This window comes from Sturnus vulgaris, chromosome 1, assembly GCF_052056855.1.
Source record: "Sturnus vulgaris isolate bStuVul1 chromosome 1, bStuVul1.hap1, whole genome shotgun sequence".
Classification (NCBI taxonomy): Eukaryota; Metazoa; Chordata; class Aves; order Passeriformes; family Sturnidae; genus Sturnus; species Sturnus vulgaris.
The window spans coordinates 34,717,667-34,740,751 of NC_142243.1; the positions used below are offsets into that span (position 1 = coordinate 34,717,667).

Here is a 23,085-nt window from a genome sequence, read left to right on the forward strand (position 1 = left end):
GCTGTTGGATAACAAATATATTTGAAAGGTAAACAGTCCTTTGAGACTGCAATAACTGAGTAAGAAATAAGTAGAACTTGACATTTAAACCAATGGTTTGTTAAAGTTTTGAAAGGACTGAAGTAGGACAGAAAAAGTAAAATGGGAGCTTAGAAAATCATCTAAGTCCTTTTCTTCACAAAAGGTTGTCCTATACTTTCTTAAATAACCCCTCACATCTACTCAGCCTCCCTTGATGCAATTAAATTTTCTAGTTCCGTCAGGTACAGCTTCTCCACAGATTCCTTCAGTACATACAGGGCGTAGATAAAATACCAAAGAGAAATATAACCCAAATTCCCTCATGATTTTCTCATTGGTCAGATTCTATAGCTCTCTGATCACATTTCCAATTTCCACCACATTCTCTCCAACTGGCCCATATTCCTCTTGATTTATGGTAGCTGGAAGCAGATGCTGTATTTCTGCAGAGACATGTTAGAGAACATTTACAGTTACAGGCAGCTATGCACCTAACAACAACAGCTTCTAACTCATGCTTCCTAGCTTGTTCATGAAAATAACTTCTAAGGTTTTAACATCCTCTTAAAAGTCAAGGTATCTATTTCCTATCCTTTTAGCTATAAAATGTGTTAACTCATTGCAGGAGTAAAGCAGAATGGCTTGACGGGATTTTTCTTGACTACCAGTTATTACTGTTCATTTATAAACTCCTTGATATTTGAGGTTTTTTCCCTTCAGGAGCTGAGGTTAAGGTGGTTTATAACAACTCTTTTTAACTGTATTAAGCATAGCCACAACAATTAACTTTTTCCAGTCATTCAAAACCTCTCCCATTTTTCACTAGTCCTCAAGAAAAATGAGAATTCACCTGTAATAGCTTCAGTCAGCTCGTTAAGTATCCTAGGGCAAAGTCTAGTAGGACTATTTTGTCTAAGACTGATTTACTTAAATATGCAGCTGTTGTCTTCTTCAGTCTTTAAATTGAGTCCATTTGCTTCATTTCTCTTTGTAATAAGTTTGCACGTCCTCTCTTCTTTCATTTTCAGCTTTCATCCCCCACCCAAGCCTCCTTTAAATTCTCTTCACTACAAGACCAGCATGCAGGCTGAGACTTAGAGAACAGCACAAGCCTTTTGGGCAGACAGCCGTCATGAACAGACTCACAGGAGCTGGTGTGCCAGCATTTGGATAAGGGCAATGGTTTGCATTGGAATGCATGGGCTGAAGTAAGGCATAGTAGTTTGTTTATGCCTACAGTTGGCTATAAGCCCAGAAAAAGCTTTTTAGGTCAGAGTAGGCTGTTGTAAAGTGGGGGAGAATGAAGGGCACACCAGAAATCTGATATTACAAATTAGTTAGCAGCTCCTTACTAACGATGTAATCACATCTCTTACCCTGTCAGAATAGCCACTGCTGGACTGTAGGGTGGGTGGACAAGGTAGATTGAGTGAACCCACAACAAATTGGTACATTCTTGGTAGCTAAATTCAGAGTGCAAGTGTTTTAACTCTTCACCCAGCTGTATCTGGAGCCTTACCTAGCCTGCTTATACAGTTTTGAAATCTCCTTATGCCACCACCACAAAGCTGTTACCTGGGACCAGCATCATCTAAGGCTGATGATGAAGGGCTGGTCAGAGCTCAGCAGGACACCCACCTGACAAGATCCATGCCAAGCAAGGCTTCAGACTCAGAAGCTGGTTCTCTGGTCACAACAGCTTCGTTAGCTACACACACTCCATGCTCATTAGCTCCCATTTCTGCCCCCCAAAGCCAGGAGGGTCTGCTCAGCACCACAGCGTGAGTCTTTGGCACCTGCTCAATCTCGATGTACGTGCACTGCAGAGACAGCAGGAAGGGAGAGAGTTAAACAATCACTTCATCTGTTGCTGTGACTCAAGTAACACAAGACTTCAATGTTCAGAAAGAACACATGTTATTTAAAAGGTCCGTGTTTTGTGAATGAACAAGGAACTTTTTTTAAGCAACATTAAAGGGTCACGTTTGAACCTTCGCATCCTTTTATTGCATAAGCCTGGGAAAATACGTGTGCTGATGCTTGCAGGCTTCCAAGAGACAACAGGAAAAAGGCAGGACCCAAATGCTAGAATCAGTGGAAAGCAGCAGGAGACAGACTGCACTGTTATATTATATTATGTATAATAATATGTATGTATATGTATATATCTATACTTATATATGTATGTATATATGTATATGTATACAGGTGTATATATAGATATATGTATTATAATAATAATACGTATATATGTTATGTTATATTACATTATGTTGTGTTGTACTGTACATAGTAACAACATCAAACCATTCTACCACCTCCAGTACTTTATTACATATATTACATATATAGTGTAACAGTGGTAACTGGGACAAAATACATTAGAAAGCTTCCTCCTCTCCCTTGCTGCCTCCCCTGCAGCTGCCCCCAGCACAGAGACAACTGGCAGAAAGAGGAGAAAAAAAAGCCTTGAAGAGATTGAGTGTTATAGCAAACCACTTTGATAAACAGTCACAGAAATAAAACATGGGTATGGCTGTGTCTTAAACTGCTGTTTTCACTATTTCAAATGGTCTACTTTAATTAGACGTCTGCCAGTGTACTCTGACAAGTCAAAAATACTAAGGAAGGCTGGAGAGAAGTCATTGTAACTGCAAGGAAGAAAGAAATTATGTTATCTTTCAAATCCATTTACTTGCCTTCAAAACAAGCACTGTTTTCCCAGGCAGCATGGATGAGGGCTCAATGCATCATTGGTTTGTGCAAACCAAAGAAATGGAGTTTACATTTTTAGTTCACATCAAGTTTTTCACGGATGAAACTCAGCGGAATTTGCTTTTGAGAAACCTAAAGTTGTCTGTATTTATGACAGGTCCAGCATTCCTGTTTAACATCTTCCTTACAGGAAGTAATCTGCAAGAGTTTTTTGGAGGAATATCTGATCAGGTATATCAAAGTAAACAGGATCATCAGAACGGACATGTGGACTAAAAGTTATTTGCCTTGTTTGTCTGGCTGTGTATATATTAAAATGTAAAGCCAAACAAATGAGTCCAAAATTATGAGAGTATCAAGAAGCTTTGTTTTTTTCCTGGCCTTTCTTTCTGCCTTTAAAGATTATACAGCATGATCATCTTCAGCCTCCAGTCTTGAGCAAACATTTTTACAGTAATAATTCCTCTAGCATGCAATTAAAACATGTAATAGACTATCTTTGGTCAGAAATGGGATTTTCAAAGTCCTTCAATTTGACCATGCAAGAGGGATACAAGAAATAAGCTTGCCACCTTCATTAGGTAATGTGTGCAAATAGGTCAAAACTAAACAAAACAAAAAACAAAACACCACAAAGCAGAGGGGCAGTGAATACGTTCAGTCTGAGAACAGACTTAGGTAAGAAGATCCTATCAGGTACAAATACCTGCTGTATTTGTAGGAGAACATCCCTAATATTTGACCAGGCTGTTTGACCATATTGTTTATATAGTAATACACTGTGATTTTGTAGAGGCAAATTCCTCATCTATCAAGGTGCAACATTTGGCACTGGCCAGGAGCTAAGATCTGACTTATAAAAACTCTTTATAAAGTTCACCCTTTGCTTCATTGCATAACCAAGCCATGCTGTAACTGACATTTCTTATAAAAATTCCCCCTTCTCCTTTTGAGCTGTCAGCAAACAAATCTAATTTTTGACATTCTGCACAATCTCATTTCAGAGATCCAGGTCAGTGCTGTTTGGGTAAGCATGTGTGTGAACAGAGAACATCTGTATTTGCTGGATGTGCAAAGGGGCAGCTGGAGCAGCAAGGGAAGATTGTATGTGAAGACAGCACCAGAGCAGCTACCAGACCCCAGGTCTGCAGCCTCAGCCCCCTACATCTCATCTCTGCTGGCTGCAGCCACCCTGCAGAGCCATCCATGAACCTTCTCAATCCTACAGCAAAAAGCAAAAACCTAGACACAGCGTGGAGGAGACTTCAGTACTCCATACACCCACACTTGCACAGTGTTTTCTGGCTGAATAGCCCTATTATGCAAGCTTGCTTACACTGACTCTTTGATTTTTTAGAAGGAAAAATGGTAACACTCTGAAAAGTGATAGTTAAGCTAAAAAAATGCTGAATGCCTTTCCTCTGCAAAACATATTTGCAAGGCTATCCTTGCTACCAATCATTTATTGCTTGGCACCTCGTTCCAAAAGCAAACACTACCAAAGCTGCTATTATTGCAAAGATCTTATTGTCAATGGTAGCAGTTGAGAAAAGGGAAAGGGGAAATTATTTGTTCCTGCTTGATGAATCCAGAGCATCCTGAAAAAAATGTGGGATTTTTTTTAACTATGTAATCAGAGGCCAGAAAACATCCATAGGCAACACTACACACTTCAAAATACAGCTGTCACCTTTGATATTGCTTCTTTGTGTCCCCCAACCCAAAAAGAAGTGAACATAGAGCATATTTCATGCTATATTCAGTTTCCATACAATAACTCAGGTACATAGATGATATTCAAGCCTTGCTTTATTTATATAGATTGTTTCAGAAGACCTAAATAACAGAAAAACCATTTCAAACTTACAGTCACTGACATGTCTTGTAAAACTACTATTGACTTGATTCTTATTCGTTTGTCATGGTTATTGACACTGCTGAATAAGTCTTGATGACATTTTACCTCCCCATTATAATTATTTACTCCAGTAAACATAAAAGTAGGCATTCAACGGGATTGATGTATTAAGGCAGGAGCATGGTTCATATTTATAATAGTAGGTATGAGCTTCTCAAAAAATTAGGGTCCAGAGGTGACAGCAGATTATTAATTTTAAACATAAAGCATTCACTTCATAACTTCACCATCCCCTCCTTAAAATAACATAAGAAAACTCTTTCCCAAGAAACAAGAGGAACTGGGCTATCCACTTGTAGCCAAGACACATCAGTTGTAAAGGTAGGTCAGCTACAGTCAGATACTGAATTTGCAACACAGCAAACCTCTGCTTCTTGTTCCACAGAAACCAGGACATAGCCTTGCAACAGCTAAAGCACAAAAGGAAATAGTGGGGGAAACACAACACTATCCACCAAAGCAACCTCACTGGCCACTTGATCTCTAGGAACAGGAGCTTGGATGATGACAGGATTTCAAAAGCAGGCAAAAATTCCAACATCCCTGTCCCCTCTCCTGCACCCCACAGACCTGGCAAATCCCTCCAGCACAACAGCAGAGCAGCCTGTTCCAATGAGCACTGTGCCAAACTAGGCAATGAAAAATAAAACAGACATCAGGTACTGCTGTGATTCTGCTTGCCACTAACCCTGTCTTCAAAATCCCTGAAATGTACAGCCTCAGCTGGACTAACATTTATTTTTTTTTTAGTATGAATGCTAAAAACAGAAGAATACTGACAAATTTGGTGGCAAAGGCTGAGAGTGTGTGGTGTCAGGCTCCATTGATTTTCTAGAATTCAAGCCCTGAAAGTGGCATAGCTGGCACCTTGCCCTGTGACAGTCAATTCACATTAGAAAATATAAAACTAAAGAAGAGAGGCCTCACACACAAGAGATGCAGCCAACAACTTAAAAGTGAGTTGAGCAAGCTGGGAACTAATAATACTTTTTATTTCACTTACAGTATCAAGAAGAGAATCTTATCAAGGGAGTTCTAAGAATAGCACAAGGCACAAATGTATCTACCAGCCTAGCTAGGGCATGCAGATAAGTTGGAGGTATTCCAAAACCAGACACCACAGTCATAAGCACAAGAGATTTCTTCTTTCATTAATGAAAAGAAACCATTGTGCAGTTTCTACTGTACTAAGGCTGCAGAAGCCAAATTCCTAGCACTGTCAGTCAGGTCATTATGAAATATCAATGAAATCACATAGGCTGCAGCTCTATAACAAAGGCAGTAGTCAGGGAATGCTTTCCAAAGAAATTATCTTTGAAAAGGGGCATTAAGATTTCCTATTACAAAAGAGATCCCACCCCAACCTCCTTCCCTGCCATCAGATCCAGGCTCGAACTTGGCATTAACTCTTTGCTTCACTTCTTCAAGCACTGCCATACCATAGCACATATCTGAAAATAGGTAAAATATTTGTATTCTTGCAGCAAATGAGTAAATTGCACCATGGGCGCTTTTTCAACTCCTTCCAAAGGAGGGATGCAAAAACCGTGCTGAGGCAGTCTCACAGCCTGCTGCCTCCCTGGCCATCAAGACATTGAGACTGACAGCCTGGCTGGAAATGTGTAGACAGGTGATTCCACAGGTGACATGGGCTGCCTGGGTTTTCCCATCGTGGTGAAGTGGAAATCTGGATAAACTAGAACAGAGTTGTTCAAGGAAGCCTCTCAGACTATCTAATGCAGATGTGCCTAGCAATGAGCTTTACAGACAATTCTTTTGCTGCTTATTTACAGAAGCAAATTTAGTAGAGCTCAAAGAAGTGGGAATAACCTCTCCTTGGGAAGAAAAACACACAAGCAGTAGTACACAATGCAAAAGTGGTGGTTAGGCAATGCTATTACCACTACAGGAAGCAGAACCAGGTATAGAGTGAAAGACATCTGGATGACTTCACCACACCCATTAAACATGGCCATGACATGTTTACAGCAGCAAAACTTGTGCCACAGTGAAGGGGACAGCCATACACCAGCATAAATCCGGGATAAATCCTGGGTTCCCCTCAAGCAGTCAGCCCCAATTCCAGTGGACACATGGTCAAACCAGAGCAGAGAGCAGAATTCTCTCCAGCAGCAGGATGAATCCTCAGGGAGCCAGCTGTCAGAAACACACTGTGCTACTGCTTGTATCCTCACTTGTAGCCAGATACAAAAGCATTTACTAACTGTACAAATAGAGAAAAAAGCCATTTTCTAACACAGGATCTTCTTCATATTAAGAACAGTTTTTTTCTCTCTTTATGAGGACCCTAGTGCACTTTACATATGCTTTGTATTTGCATATTGTTCCCATATTGTTTGTATTCATTGCAGCCAATAACTATAAAATTTGAGTATTATCTCTAGCAGTGAGTAAGGATGATAGATTTTATTCTAGGAAAAAAACACCAATAATTAGAGAAGCTAGAAAAGCCAAACAATTCCCCTGACAAAAAGCAAAACTATCTGCACCCTCTCACTGACTCTAACCTGCTCTATCAAGCCATGAAGGAGCCTCAGACACGTGAGCCACTGTACAGAACAATGCTCTGCAAAATGAAATTTAAATATCTTTAAACAAATCAAATACCACAGAGATCAGAAAGGCACCCAAGGCTGAGAACACTCTCTGGAGACACTATATGTCAGAGTGCATTTAGCAGTCAAGAATTCACCTCTTGTTTTTCAAAATACAAATTTATCAAATTTATATACAAATTACAGTCTCCTGGGTGATAAGCAAAAGTAAAACTGAAATGTGGATGAAGCTTATTAATTTAATGCTTTAAAACAGTAAGAAACAGATTTCAAAGAAGCCACAAAGAGCCCATCACAGAGATATTCTTGGAACTCTTAGATATCCTAGGTGTTTGAAATACTTGCTCACTCATATATGTTGACATAAGTAAATGTTTTGTGTCAAGATGAAAGAGTTGGCAGTTTTTTGCCCCACACAATTCTAATACTCTCCCCTCCTCTTCCTGTCTGCTGCAATAAAGAAGGAAAAATAAAAAGATTAAGAACAAAAAAACCAGTTCAAGCGAACCAGTTTTGCTCTGGTAGCAAAAGAGAACAAATAATCAGCACTTATGCTGATATAATGGCTTTGAGAGGGCAGAAACATCCAAGAGATTATGGCTTCTACCTCTGAACTGCTGCTGGGTTGTGCACTGTGCTACAAAGCAAAGTCAAACACATCAGTTTAAAGGCCAGTGGCCTGCAATGGAGCAGAAGAGAGAAAATGCTCACCTTAGCCAAGCAATAGACTGCTGAAGGCAGCAACCAGTTTCTTTTCTTAGCTGCTGCCTGCCTGCATAGTGCCTGTCCTCTCTTCTGTGTGCAGTCTCAGGGTGAGCTGCAGCAGGGTGGTTTGGGCAAAGCCCTCTGGGTGTGAGTGTGCAGGAGCTCTGCTGCCAGCCAGCCAGTGGAGAGGCAAAAATGCAGCTTCCTAAACCACCTCTGAACTGCAAATCTTCAGAATACAACCTCATTTATCTACACAGAGTAAGCTAAACACTCCACCGTAGGCACAAGCACTGCTGTGTCTCATCAAGGTTTCCTGCCAGGCACCACTTTCCCATGGAAGTGTCATTGGGGGTGCCCAGGTTTGCACCCACACCTGCAGCAATGGGAGCAAGCACTGCCAGTCTGAGCTGGAGGCTTCCCTGAGAGCAAATTCTCAGTAGCTCCTGCTGCTGATTGACCTCTGTTACCAGAGTCTGAACACCTTGCCCATGACACAATGCAGATAACCCAAACAGCTGGCAAAAAGGGAACCAAAGTACCCCAGAACTGAACTGCAGCACTGGTGTGATGCCTGCTGATTATGTTACAAACACCAGGATTAAGATCACCAGGTGATAAAAAGCCAACTTTAATACAGTCAAAGTCTGCTTTCCAAGCTTTATACTGCCATGCAACACCAGGCAGGGACTCATCACTTTCCTTTAGGTGAGGTTTTATATCTGCAGTCCTCAGACCAATGTACAGAAAAAATCTTACTGCTCCTCTAAAAACAGAACAAGGGGAGCAAAAATAATATCCCTTAGAAAGAACAAAACAAAACCCAACAGAGAAAACAAAAGAATAACTAAGCCATAACTATGACATGATGTTTTAGAGAACAAAAAAATTCCTCCTACCCCACAGAGGGCTGGCTTTTAGCCCAGATCTGTGTTTAATACCAACATACTAGAAAATTTTTGCATATTCCAGAGGTTTATAGACTTCTTTGCTAGTCTACCTTTCCTACTTTCCCCTTCCCATTCCTCCATAAGAAGCTGCATGCTGTTAGGATAAAAGAGCTTTTACACCTCTTTAGTGAAGCAAGAAACCATGACTATTTCGAAATCATGAATATAAGGTTAAGTTAGAGGAAAAAAAGGTAGATCTAAAGGGAAAAAAAATTCCACATGGGAAATTCACCCACAAAAAAAGTAATTCAGCCAAGACTTCTTCAGGAGAAGAAAAACCACAGCAAGCAGTAGGTTAATAATAGAGAATAAAAGAAATCTAGTAAGTAAAATCTACCTTAAAAATAAGACAGAGGGGCTTGATTTTAAAGAGCATATGGAAAGAATTCTCACTAACGTGGTAAATCCTTAAAATCCACATCTGAGAAAAAAAAAGAACACACTTACTTTCAGTAGAGGAATTAAAAAAGGACCTTATTTATGCTTAGGGAGCAATACTTCACCTGCACACACAAATTCATTAGGCTGACCACTACAACAAGGAAGAGGGCTGATCAGCATCTGCCACTGCAAAATTGCAATGCAAGGGAAGAACAAACTTTTGAGAAAGTTGTCACACACATACACAGAAGGGACCTTTAATGAAAAGCCCCATTGTTCAGGGTCTTGGGAACCTGCTGACATGGAGGGAAGGAATTATGTTGATGAGCTAGCTGCTGGGTTACTTGGCTGGTTGATTGAGCCACAAAGACCAGGCTGAAAATGACTTGCAGTATTCACTGAGTTCCCCTGAGACCCTGCCACAAAGCAACTGAGAGCTGTACAGAACAGCCTGCCTGATCCCTTTATGGCAGCGATCTCACTGAATTACTGTGCCACTTTTGGCCACACTGTGCATTACCACAGCTGCAAACAGGAGCAGCACAGAACAGAAATAGGAAATAAACAGGAAACAAACTCCCTGACAGAGTTCTGTAGAACAACCTGTGTCATTACCACCTCTTAACAGAAATTTAGAACAGGAGTGACAGCCACAAACAGGTAATCACAATTTGATACACAATGAACCACATTGTGTGCAAAAAATAGAACATAATGAAAACCAAGTCCATTATCATTGTCCAGTGAAGGTAAAGAAGCCAAAGCAAATATACAATATGGAACGGAGAGAAAAGCTGCTCATTTGGAAAAAAAGAAACCCAAAACATCATGATGTATGAGAAGAAAAATCTTGTCAGAGGCACGAAGATTGCTGACTTAGAAAAACTGTAGTGTGAAATTGATCAGCCACATTTTTCCATTTGTAAATATTGTACATTTAGTTTCTCAGAGCTGTTTAGTTAGTTTTACAAAGTGCAAGGGAAGGAAAGCTGCAGTAAAATAGAAAACCTACATCAACAATAACTGAAGTTATTATTGGCAGCTTTCATGGGTTTTAAAGAACAATGTATTAACCCTGGGCATGTCAAAGCTACATACAGAAGCTTGACACTCCTCTCAACTCCCCCATCAGTTAATTACCTCTGACAAGTTTTTTTAAAAGGTAGATAGTATTACATGCCTGGCATTTAACAAGGCGAAGCAGCTGAATTCAAGCCTTTCTTAAAGCTTTTCTTGACTTTGATGTGCCACTCACTACCAATACACAACGACTGTGCAAAGCTACCAGACAGCCCTTAGACCTAACAAAACAATTAAAATTAGTTCTGTGTTTTAACCAGCTTACTCAAAATATGCATGAGTAAAAAAAAAAGGAAAAGACATTAACAATACTTAGTGCTGAATGTGATGAAGATGCAGTGATAAACAATTACTGCACTACTCTCAGAGAAAATGATGATTTTTTTATCCTGTGCTAGGAGGAAACAGGAAGAATTTTGGCAAACATCTGGAGCCTGTATGTTGCTGTACACAACTTTACTTGAAAAACCTCAGGCTAGCTAATGAAGAATTACATAGTAGCATAGACCAGCAGAAGCCAAAGTATCCATTAATTAGGACTTAAGCCTTTACTTGAGAAAAAAAAATGGCCCACTCCAGTCTGTCATCTAAAAGTGCATCTTCACCACACTGCAACAAACTTTACCTTGATTTAAAACAAAAAATTCATCACTTAAGGGGAATGCTTGCAGATCCTTGTTGGCAGACTAAATCTACAAACTGTGTTGTGCTATGAAAAGGAATTATACTTCCCATTTCTAAAAGGTCTGGCCAAAGACTTGAGTTTATGACTGAATTCTAAAGGAAGTCACTAAACCAGTTAATCATGGTGTGAAAGAGGAATCGTAATAGATTATATTTGGCTTAATTATATGCTTCAGCAAATTATGACAATTTCATCAAAGAGTAAGATATGGGGCCAAAAGAATCAAGAACTCTTACAGTAAGTTCTCAAAAATTATTCTCCATTAAGGGTACAAAACAAAGAAGATTTCCAAAGTTCTTCTTCTCCAGTAACTTTTTTTTTCCAGTTCTATGAAGAGGTGTTTTAAAACAAACTGCTCTGAAGCTTTCTTCTTGTCTTATTGTCACACTTGTGTTACATATGCCAGCACATGTCTACAAGGTGCTACAGCACTTAACTGCACGTAGTGCTTCTGGGGGAGGGGATTTCTTTATATCCAAAATTAAACCATTTAGTAATGCACAAGTTGTACTAGATATTGGCAGCAAAAAGAATTAAGAGAACATTAACTGTTAGAAAGAAGAAATCTGAAATCTGGAAGTCATCCCATTTGACAAACAGTATTAAAACTGGCACTGGCCTTTGGATATCTCCTGGGTAAGTGACAACTAGATCCATAAAGAATCTCTTTGGATGAGAGACATCAGCCTGGTGCAGAACACCTCCTGTCCTCAGCCTTCTGCACAGCCACAGGGGCAGGAGGAAGCTGAATGCAGGGAACCTCACAGATTCTGCCAGTCAGAGCAAGACCCTGTGGACTCTAAAAGCTCCTGGCTGTGCAGCATCAGTGTCCAGCTTCAGGACTCCACATCCAGCCCAGATTCAGAGAAAAGCACAGCACTAAAAAATAACCAAGATGCAGGTGCCCAGCTGCAGAACATGCCAACAAAGCCAATGGCATGTACAAGAGTTAAGTCTGGCTTACAAAGCTTGCACACTCTCATTCTCCTCCTCTCACATTCCCTTATTAGAGCACAAGTTCCTCAAGTCACAGATTTCTGGCTACCTGGGTTTCAACCTGTGTAGCACAGTCAGGCCCCATTACTGCCAAACAACACACATGAATGAGAATAATTCATTTGGCAAGCTCTGAAAATTGTCTTCTAGTCCCAGTTAACCAGGATATTTTTCCCTTAAAAGGAAATCAGTCAACTACATGGTGCAGGAATCTGAGATGTGAACAGTTGTGCCTGTCTGCCGGAAAAAGTAGAGGTCATGGATTTCTCCCCAGTTAAAAAAGTTACATTGTGAGTTTTGTATTCAGACTTCTAAAAATCTTGTCTTTTTCTACTCAAGAGATTTATGTGAAGTGAGCAAGGACTCCACAAGCTGATAAGAAAACAAGACAGTATTCATTTCTTCCAATAACAGTGATTTCTCACAGTTTGAATGCTACAAATCACCCTTACCTCAACTTTGCTTCCTGGATCATGCTCTGCAGCAGCAAAGTACACCACCTCCTGTACTTCATCCCTGGGCCGTGCAGAGTTCTTCCCAAATACCACCAGCCCATCTTTAGAACATGGGGGGAAGGCTACAAAGCAGTAACTTGGAGGAGCTGCAGCCATCCTAGAAAGGAAAGAAAGCACAGACAAACAAAACTGCACACATTAGAGAACCATTCAGTCTACTGGTACTAACTGTAGCAAAGAGGGAATGCATTCCCTCTGTCAGCTGATTGTGGAGTGATAAGAGAAGCTCAAAGGAAGCTTATCTGAATTTAATTTTAAAAATATAATAATTTTCATCATTTTTCACCCAAGCTTTGTGAAGGCTTAAATAGGAAAAAAAGAAAATAGGAAAAATACTTTAATGAGTCTGCTTAGTCCCCACTGAAAGAAGATCCTCTGCACTGGAGCTGCTTGGGAACATATGACCTAGATGTATTCTGCTGACTCAGACAAGTGCAGAGACACGGAATAACTTTAAATAATTTATTCCCTCTGCTCGCATGCACTTTAATATTTTTAAAAAGGGAAGATAAAACATGTTTGAGGGATTCCTGAGAGAGGACAACAGCATAACTGGAAACAGAACAAAGGCATGGCACAATTACATCAAAAACTGTCAGTCAATTTATCTCCTCAGATGGGAGACAGACTGAAGCACTAATTGCACTTTATTTTCTCTGTGGTTTGTCTGTATTGCTGCTCTTACCTGAAGTTAATTGATTGCTGTTTATTTGTTTATGTAGGCTAATGTGAAATGTTTATAGGATAATTTCAAGTGTTTGCAATGACAATATATTAAGAAAAAATTTAAACTGTTTCAGGACTATTACACTACTGTTGCTGGCCTTGTGTACATTTCTACATATGACTTTTTTTCCACTATTCAGGAAAATTTCTGGCACATATGCCTACAAAAGAAAAATGTAGGATGTTTATCACTTGTTAAAAAAACACTCAACACAGATGCCTGAGAGTTCTTCATAGTTCTTATCACAGCAATAGAAACTCAGCTCCCAAATAAACAAACAAGTTCCTCTTCATCTTCCACAGTATCCTGAAGAAGTAAAAATACTTGCACACATTTGTGCTCCTTAGAAACAACGAGCAAATGAGTTCCCCCCCCAGATTCATCTGCAAGACAATGCTGGGCATGGGGGAGTGTGCAAAGCTGCTTTTTTACCATTAGCTTGCCCAACCTTCATCACTAATGAAACCATGCAGTACTTTGCTATGAATTACTCCGAGTATTGCTGTGTTGGTGATGTCAATGAAATTGCTTTCCAGCACTCAGAGTTACCATCTGCCTTCGGGTAACTCATCTTTTAGTGCACCACATTTGTCTTCTGATACATTGCCAGATAAACCAAAATCTTCAACAACTTGCAGATTTAGTGAGGACCTCACTATTCGAAAGAAGTATTTCCTTTATTCTAAACATTAACTAAGCAGATTTATTTGAAATACATGACACAGCTGAAAAACATTAGGCATCCAAGAGCCTAGTAATAAAGGTTAAAATTCTATAGAATATTAATTTTTGTTAAATTAATACCTAAATCTATTGAAAGATAGACTTAAAAAGATGGGCAATGTTTCAGCATTCCGTTACTGAACAATTATGAAGGAATGCAAGGCAGACATTTACATACCCACAGTCTGAGTAGATTGGGAAAAGAATTAAAAGCCTGTAGGTATATAATGCCCTTCAGAACTCTGAAACCTCCCTGAAATAAACAGTCTCAACTGTATGTGTGAGATTGTTTTTTCCCTTAAAGATACCAACAGTTACTGAACCTAAAACAAATTGCCATTTTGGTAGTGCTTTTTAATTATGAAAGTATGAGTAAGTGTATTTGTGGGATTTTTTTTCCTTAAATATACCAACAGTTACTGAACCAAAACCAAACTTGTCATTTTGGTAATGTTTTTTTAAGCACAAAAGTGTGAGTAAGCTCCTCTATAACTAGAGCTCCCTTCCACACACAGTATATTTCATAAGTATGAGCAAGCTGCCCAGTAACTAGAGGTCAGTTCAACACAATTTATTCCATACAGGTGAGTACATAACAGTCAAACAATGTCAAATGTTTCAACCTTATCCTGAAAACCTCCACTGTCAGTGGAGGAGTTTGCACTAGGATCTCAGATTTTAGAGAAGGAAGCCATCTAGCAGTCTAAATCTACTCAGTATGCTAGGTTGCACTTTTCCACTGAACCTCATTTGGTTCATTTTGAATATACAAATGGTGGCCAAAATATACAACGTACAAAAGATGAATATACAAAAGGATGGCCATTTCTCAGATATACCCACAACCTCTATTTGTTCAGAACTCTACTGTACTTTATCTTCCTCCATCACATAGCTAAAACAGTCTGTTAGCAGCCACCTATCTAAGCAGGGTATTTCTACTAGCCTACTTCATGCTCTTCTTTTCTTTATTCAGCTTCAGGTTGTCCTCATGCTCATTTTCACAGACTTTCCACCTTTTCCCCCACTTACATGGCTCAGTACTGTACAAACACCTTTCACCCACAGGAGGAAAAGAACACTCCTTCATAGGACCTCTGATAAATCAGCCTGACTTCTAAAACCACCTACTGTTATAATTCCTACACTTTTTTTCACAGAGGGCTTGTTCCTCCAGAGAAAGGTAATCCTGAAAACCTTAGAAAACACAGGGAATGACTGCAAATAGATCTCAAAGAACAGCTTGCTACCCGTTCACACAGTTCTTTCCCAGAGAGCATGTTAAGCACACTGGCCTGATTTTCCCAGCAGACCATAGCTCAGACCTACATTCTGCTGTAGACAGACTTATGTCTCAATTGCAAACCATTGCACTCATAGATGGGCCACTGCAAGCTCAGAGGAATGGGCTGTACACACCATTATAGGCTATATCCAATATCACTCTGCATATGGAAGCCCTGGAAATAGGCAGAGCTGTGCATTATGCTGTGCCACCACATCATAACAGCTGCACTTGCAGGGAGTTAACAGCAGCATGCTTGGTCAACCTCGAATCACTGCAGGCACAAAGGCTGAAAAAAGAGTTCTGAGCAGCAGCCACAAGCTAATATACTCCACTTGCTATCTTTTTATTTGACAAAAACATGCTACAACAGGGATGCAATATTCCACCTGGTCATATTGTTTTTCCAGTCTCCTGTGTTCTGACACTATAAAGAAGACTTACTTAACAAGTTCCTTTATTAAGATCTTTTCTCATTGTGATAAGTCCCATTTAACACCTGACAAGCCAAATTAATTGTGTGAATATATCACCACTACTGTCAGTGGTAAAACAGACAGTACTGAGTTCATAAGTATTTTAATGGGGAAAGAAAGGAGTAACAACCATTGGGCAATCACAGAATCATAGCACTAATTGCCATATCCAGGAGTTTCTCCAGCACCTCCAGGGATGGTGACTGCATCACCTCCCTGGGCAGCCTGTTCCAATGCTCAACAAGCCTTTCAGTGAAGAAATTCCTCCTGATGTCCAACCTGAGCCTCCCCTGGTGCAGCTCTAGAGCATTTCCTCATCTCCTGTCATGGCTGCCTGGAGAACAGGCTGCCCCCCACCTGGCTACACCTCCTTTCAGGCTGTTGTAGAGAGCAATAAGGTCCTTCCTGAGCTTCCTCTTCTCTGGGCTGAACACCCACAGCTCCCGGAGCTGCTCCTCATAGGACACACTTTGCACAGCTTCATTGCTCTTCCCTGGACAAAGGCTGGCTCTGTGTATCACGATGGGAAACAACAGGTACAGCAATTACCAGAGCCTTATAAACATGTCTGAGCATCGCTGTGCTCCTGAAATGGGGTGAACATGGGTGTGTTATTGCCTAGCATCACCTCAAGAAAACTAACCCATAAATCTTGATAAACATAAAACACCAACTTTCAGGCTGAAAATATCAAAACCTGAAATATTTTACTCTGGAGTATTTTCCATTCACAGCTTGAGGATCTTACAGATGCTGACACATATTAAAGCTCACAAATTCCAATTAGAACAACTTGTACTATTAGGGTAAATATCTATCCACAATCAGAAGTGCTCAACACAGAATAAAATTGCAATTAAATCTGTACATAGAAGTTGCAACAATCTAATGGAAATATTATTTAGATGTTACTTTTCACTTACAAACAATGAACAGATAAATACTGCTGGAAGAGAGATTAACACATGGAATAGGGATTGCAATATCCCATCCTCCACCTCATGAACACAAGTGTCAGAGGCTGAAGCCACACTCTTAAGAAAATAGAGACAGGCATAAATAATTCAGTGTACTTTGGAGCCTTCCTTCCCCCCAGCCCAAGAAAACTGAAATAGCTATGCATCCACAATAAAGCATTGTCAGCTTAGCATGACAGAGTCCAAACCAAAGAAAGGAAGATTTTCATAGTGACCCACTCTAGATTCCTTGGGGTTTTATTCTGTTATTTTTCCAGAATAACACTGTGTACTTCTCTGAAAATTGTAATTTGGTACTGAAATAATCTTTTATAAAGCTCAAGAATCTGACTGCTACAATAAAATGACTTCTCAGAAAAATATCATCCCACATCTAATAGATGTTGACTTTTAAAGTCAGTTTGTTTTCCTTGTTTGCCAAAATACCCTGAAGACATTAAGCACAAAGCAATTATTAGTTTTATAAAGCTACAAATTATGTGAAAACTGGCTCACCAACAGCGGTTTTCAGTTGCTGTTATATTAAGAAAAAAAATACCAAAAATAAACATTCAGTTTTATGAACTATTATGATCTTGAAGCTCTTATAACAAGCTTTTGTTCAAGTAATTCCAAAACTTATAACAACTGGATTTGCTCTTTTCTCTGTCTTTTCTGTCAATTGAAAAACAAAACAATAGGTTTATAATGAAAGTGCAGCCCTCACTAGGAAGCAGTGGTGATAAAAAGGAGTGGTGTGAGAAAAAAAGGGTGAAAGTAAGGGTCTGTCTTGAAATTTAACTCATGTTTGTTGAACTAAACCAATATTTGCTCTTCACACTTCTTTTAATTGCTGCTCACTTAATGCCCTGCAACTTTTTCTCAGGAAAAGCTAGAGACGCTGCTAACATCACATACAAAAACCCCTTGGGTTTAATATAAGTTTCTGAAATGTTAATTAGTAGCTATTGTTAATCCCAAGTAAGATTTATACCAGATGACAAAGTTCTGAAGCAGCTATTCCTGTGTAGAACAAGTCCTTTCCCAGCAACACACCATTTAAGACATTTTAAGTGATGTACATCTACAAACAGTTCTGCCACTAACACACTATAAAGAAGTTGTTTTCTACACAATATAGCCTCTTGCTCGAAAATTTAATATTATCTATATAATAATATAATATATAGTCATTATCATGTATAAAGTAAAAGGTGCTACATGAGGAGTCAGCTACCACCAATATAGCTCCTCTTTCCAAGAAATTAAAACAATGGTCAAGCAGATATTAAGGATATTAAGCTTCAGTGAGACCAAGCAGTCAGCACTGACACCAGAAGAGCATTCACCTCGTGCTGTGATGGGTTGGCATTCAGCTGTAAAATTTGCCTTGTATTGATTTGACTCAGAAGCTGGCAAAATTTCAGCTTGATCAAGCCAAACCTTCAGCCAGGAGCAAAATTGCTGTGTTCATTACTCAAGCAAGTATGGATGGAGCACAGAACAACACACCTTGCTTTCATTCACCTTAGCGAGGTTGCATAGATACATCACAGACTCATCTTTCAAACATTTTCTCTGTTTGTCTTCAAGAGCTTTGTTGGTATAGCTGTCAAACTCTCTGAAGCTCAGACATGATCAAAGTGTTGTACAGGATGAAGACTAAACCTCTCCAAATTCCCAGTTTTTCAAGCACACCTGTGATTGATCTAGATAATCCATTATTAATGCTGGTAATAATAAACATAATACTTTCAAGACAGCACAGGTGTTCACAAAAACAAATGTGGTAGTGTTAACACTAGGGTTTCCTCTCAGACCTCCACAGAAGTTTGGTCAGAATATCAGATTTATTGATCACATAGCCTGATCTTTCCACCCTCACTTCTTTGGTTTCTTCAATTTAAAGCTGGTCTTTAACAGGTGCTTTAGGTAGCAGAAATGCAGAGGCTGCTAAACTCCTTGCTGCTAAGTTTGGACTACATTCTGGTGATGACAGCATTTTCTTTAATACTTATCTTACAAAAGTGATTTGAGCTGCTTTTAAGGTCCAGGGAGCACATTAAACCTTTTATGAAGACATATAACGTGGTTTGTGTATTAAAGGATGACAATTCTTCACTACATTTTGTGGCTTTATGAAACAGAAACCCAGCTGTGCTAATACTGCTGAACTATTTCAGGAGCATTTAAAGATTTCAATAAACCTGTTGTCATTGCAACCAGAAAGAATAAATGATCTAATCTGCAAGAAACGTTTACAATAAAAAACAGAGAGGAGCATATGAACAAGGGTCCTCAGATTTGGATCAAGGCTGTCTCATTAGGAAAGGAAGGATATATGTAGTGGGCCATGCATCATTTATTCTCAACTCTTCCATATTTTTAATGGGATGGCAAAAGAAAGGTCAGATAAAATTGTGAAAACTTTTTTCAGGGCTTAGTTGTTGGTTTTCAACCTCTATTTTAACTTTTAAATTAAGATGTTTCTTGTGCCTGAGACAAGCTTGCGTTTCCATTTAGAAATCCAGCCCAGCATCTTATGCCCATAGAGACATGTGATCTCTGCACCCTGCAGAAAAGCAGTGCTTCCAAAAACAGAAATGAAAAGCAAAATTCATTCAGCTGCAGGCACAGAACAAAGACAGCAAACTGAAAGGCACAATAATAATACTGTTCCCATCTAAGGAAACACTGAAAGGTTATTTTTTTTTTAATTGACAATTTGGACTGTTTTAATGCATGGTTTATCAGGAGAGAGGAAGGTTGCATGTATTAAGAAATTAGAAAGCAGAGTCTGTTCCTGAATACAAAACACAAAACTATGCCAGATCCCTGTGTCCCTATGGTTTGGACATCTCGTTATCAGACCAAAGTCAAATTGTTTGACTCTTTCCTAACTACCAATGGATGATGACACCAATTTACTGCTGGAAGGTGCAACATCCCACTGTGATTGTTTCTGTCTCTCCAAGCTGTGCCTCACAAGATATCCAAGAGGAGTTTAATCAGCTGCTGAAATTTAGCAAGCCATGCTCAACACTTTTTTTTTTTGTTTTTTACATTAACTACGTACTGAAAATTTCTCAAGAATTTACTCAAAATGGGCAACATCTCAAACTTTGAGTCAGGGTTTTGGGATGGCATTTTTCTCCAGTAAATTTACTTTTATTTTTGAATTATGAGAAATAGCAATTTCATAGGCATAAAATCAAGCTGCACTTCAGAGCTTTGCTAGGCTGTATACTCCCTTCAGTCATTTAACTGAACAAAGGCATAATAGGCCTGGAAGGAATTGAAAATATTTCTCTTGCTGTATGTGGGAAAATTTGGAATATTCCTAGCAACAACTGCCAGATTTCTTTAGACTGTCTTAAAAATAACAGGTAGTGGCCATGAAATGAGCATTCTAAAATTCTTCAGCACTTTAAGTCCTAACAAATGGTGAGACTTCAGCTGTTATAAAAGTTTACAATCCCTTGACCAACTAGTTCTATTTTAATTCTGTAATACACCTCTGTCCAAAATACGTTCTTGCTTTCAAAGCAGGCATCTTTCAAAATAAGACAGGATCTTATTTTTTGCCCCAAGTAATCTGAATTATGTTAATGAAAACATAGTGCTATTTAAAAACAAATCAGGGCCAGTCATCCAGAAGACAACAGATTTTCAGACTCATTTCCATCACAGGCTGCATATACAGGGAAAATTCATTATTTACACAGACTTTTCACTGAGTGGGTGTCAGCGCTATTAATTGAGTCTCCAAGCAGTCACAGAACTCTATCCCTTTTGTGGCAGCACTTTAAGGTCATATTTGTAACACTCTCCATTTTGTAGAGAAGCACCTGCTTTCTTGCTTCTGTCGCTGGGGCAGAGCCCCTTGTTAGGGGCTGCCGGCATCCAAAGCATCTTTGTACAACACCCAGGTTGCCATCATGAGAAGTAGTTCGCTTTTTGTGCGGAGGCGGCACAATCGCGTTTCGCGCTTCAGCCGGGTGCGCGTCCCTGCGCCCCTCCTCACATCAGCAGCTGCAGAATGCACGCTGACTGCTCGTCCTTTCAAATTAGCAACGTTGTCATGTTAACAAGGAGCAAAATAAAAAGCAGCAAAGTAGCTCGCTGGAAGTCTCCCTTTAGTTTTAAATGTACCCTAAAAACCAGAAAGTGTCGCAACGCTATCGCTAAGAGTTGGCACATGTTGGGATGTAACGCAGCGCATTGTCAGAAACCAGGCATTTGGGGACTTGGCAGAGAGGCAGGTCTGGGTAGCCATTCTGTTTCTCAACCTGCTGAATTTACAGCAAAGAGAAAAATACACTATGGAGACAATGTTCATCTTCACGACCCTTCAAGTCCATAATAAAGAAATTCTTACTAGAAGCTTCGAACAACTATCAAACTTTCCAACATGCAAGCTGTGTAAAGCATCCACAGTGGATGACTTCTGAAGGAGAGGGTGGAGAGCCAAATTCAGCACCCTTTTACAAAGATACCAACCTTGGCACAAGTAAATAAATGTAGCTTAAATCATGCCATAATTTACCAAGAAAAAAAAGTTACAAATGTCTTTCCAAACTGGAAGAGACCTTTAAAGATCTCAAGCTCTAAGCATCAAAAATACTTTTCTGGGGAGGACAAAACAAACTGATATCAATAAAGGATTTTCATCCACCGCATTTGGCTCAATACAACACCTGCCTTTTTAGACTGTTTATGTAAGCTCTGGGACATAAGCTACTTGCAAAAGTCCACGGCATTATAAATGGTTTAAGTCAATTTCAGTGCTGGTTCACCTCAAAAAGCTGAAGGTCTTGTGTTCACAGAGATCTACTTCCTAAGTGGAATATGATTGGAGGTTTTCAAGATTTTGTTTTGCCTGGCTGGAAGATTTAGAATGCATATTATGAACAAAACAGCATGTTTGGAGGTGCCTTAAATCACTAATTCTAAAACAGCTTTTAGAGAAATAGTTGAAACTGTAGCAGCCTATAAGCAAATGAGCCAGTCACTCCACTTCCCACAAGTTATTGTCTTTTAAGCTGGTTAACATAGACACATAGTTTACATCAAAATTTACCGAGTTTACTGGAGCACAATAATTTCTCTCGGTTTATTAAAGTTTCATATCTTACGGATATGGATGGCTTTTCTCAGTTCTGTGTCACTTTTTCATAGAGATAGATTTACAAGCATGTGCATGCATAGGATCAAGGCCTTAAGCTGTCTTCTGTTTGAGAATCCAGTTAATATGATTTATTTCCCCTTTAGCTATCAGTACTGGAGAAATTTCTTTTTAAGGCAGATTAATCATAGTCTGTAGAATTATTATAGTGTCATAAATAGAGATGTCAGTTTTGTAGGCTCCTGCAGGAAGGTATATCTGCTCATCAGTGACTGAAACCAGCACATGCCTACCTGAGCGTAACAATATGCTTAGAAAGGCACATGAAGGCATCTCGGTTTCAAGGTGACCATATGAAAAGCACCTTCAAGGAAAATGATGGGGGGAAACAACCCTCTCCGGGTCCTTAAAGAGCAGAAGGGAAAGCAGCAGCGACTCGAGAGTGCAGCCAGGGAAGAGGAGAGGCCGGAGAGCCTTGCTTCAAACGGGAAGGCAAAGGACAGCCGGGGACAGCATCTGCTGATGCCAGCTCGCAGCACTGAGTCCTCCCCCACCGCCGTGCCGGGGGCGGCGGCGGCGCAGCCCCGGTTCGGGAGGCCCGCAGACCCCGCCCGGCGCGGTGCCTCCCGCCAGCGCGGAGCAGGTGCGCGGAGCCGCCGGGGACATCGCCCGCACCGGCTCCGGGAAAGCGGCTCTGCGCCATCCTCCCGCGACAGCCCCGCTGGTCCCCTCCCGCACCATCCCCCACGGCTCCCTCCTTCTTTGCCTCCCTACATCCCTCCTTGTCTCCCCCCTCCTTGCTTCCCTCCCTGTCCACCGCCGCCGCCCGGCCGGGAAGGTCGCTGCCCGCAGACCCTGGCACTTTCCCCCGCGCCGAGAAGTAACGCAGCAGCCCGGCCGCGCCGCTCCGAGCAGGACGGGGACGAGGAGGTGATGGGGAGGTGATGGGGAGGTGATGGGGAGGTGATGGAGAGGTGATGGAGAGGTGATGGGGCGGGAGGTGGTGGGGAGGTGATGAGGAGGTGATGAGGAGGTGATGGAGAGATGGTGGGGCGGTGGTGGGGCAGTGATGGAGAGGTGATGGGGACCTGCCGCCCTGCCCCGCGGCGCTGCCGGCACCGCTCCCGTACCTGAGCGCCGCTCCCGCTCCTCCCGCTCCGCTCGGCCCCGCGGCGCCCCAGCCCCGCCCCCTGCGCGCGCAGCCGCCGCCGCCCGCTCCGCTCCAGAGCCCCGGCCGGCGGCGGGGGGCGC

At 40.7% G+C, this 23,085-nt stretch overlaps 1 protein-coding gene across 1 annotated transcript in view; it reads right to left on the reverse strand.

Moving 5' to 3' along the window:
• SCRN1 (secernin 1) overlaps positions 1-23,085 on the reverse strand; it is a 37,955-nt gene extending 14,870 nt beyond the window's left edge. The window contains exons 1-3 of the mRNA XM_014893963.2: positions 22,965-23,085; positions 12,480-12,639; positions 1,660-1,841 (exon numbers count right to left, since the gene is read on the reverse strand). Of these exons, the coding sequence (XP_014749449.1) occupies positions 1,660-1,841; positions 12,480-12,638 (341 nt within the window). The 5' untranslated portion in view covers position 12,639; positions 22,965-23,085. The remainder of the gene's footprint in view (positions 1-1,659; positions 1,842-12,479; positions 12,640-22,964) is intronic.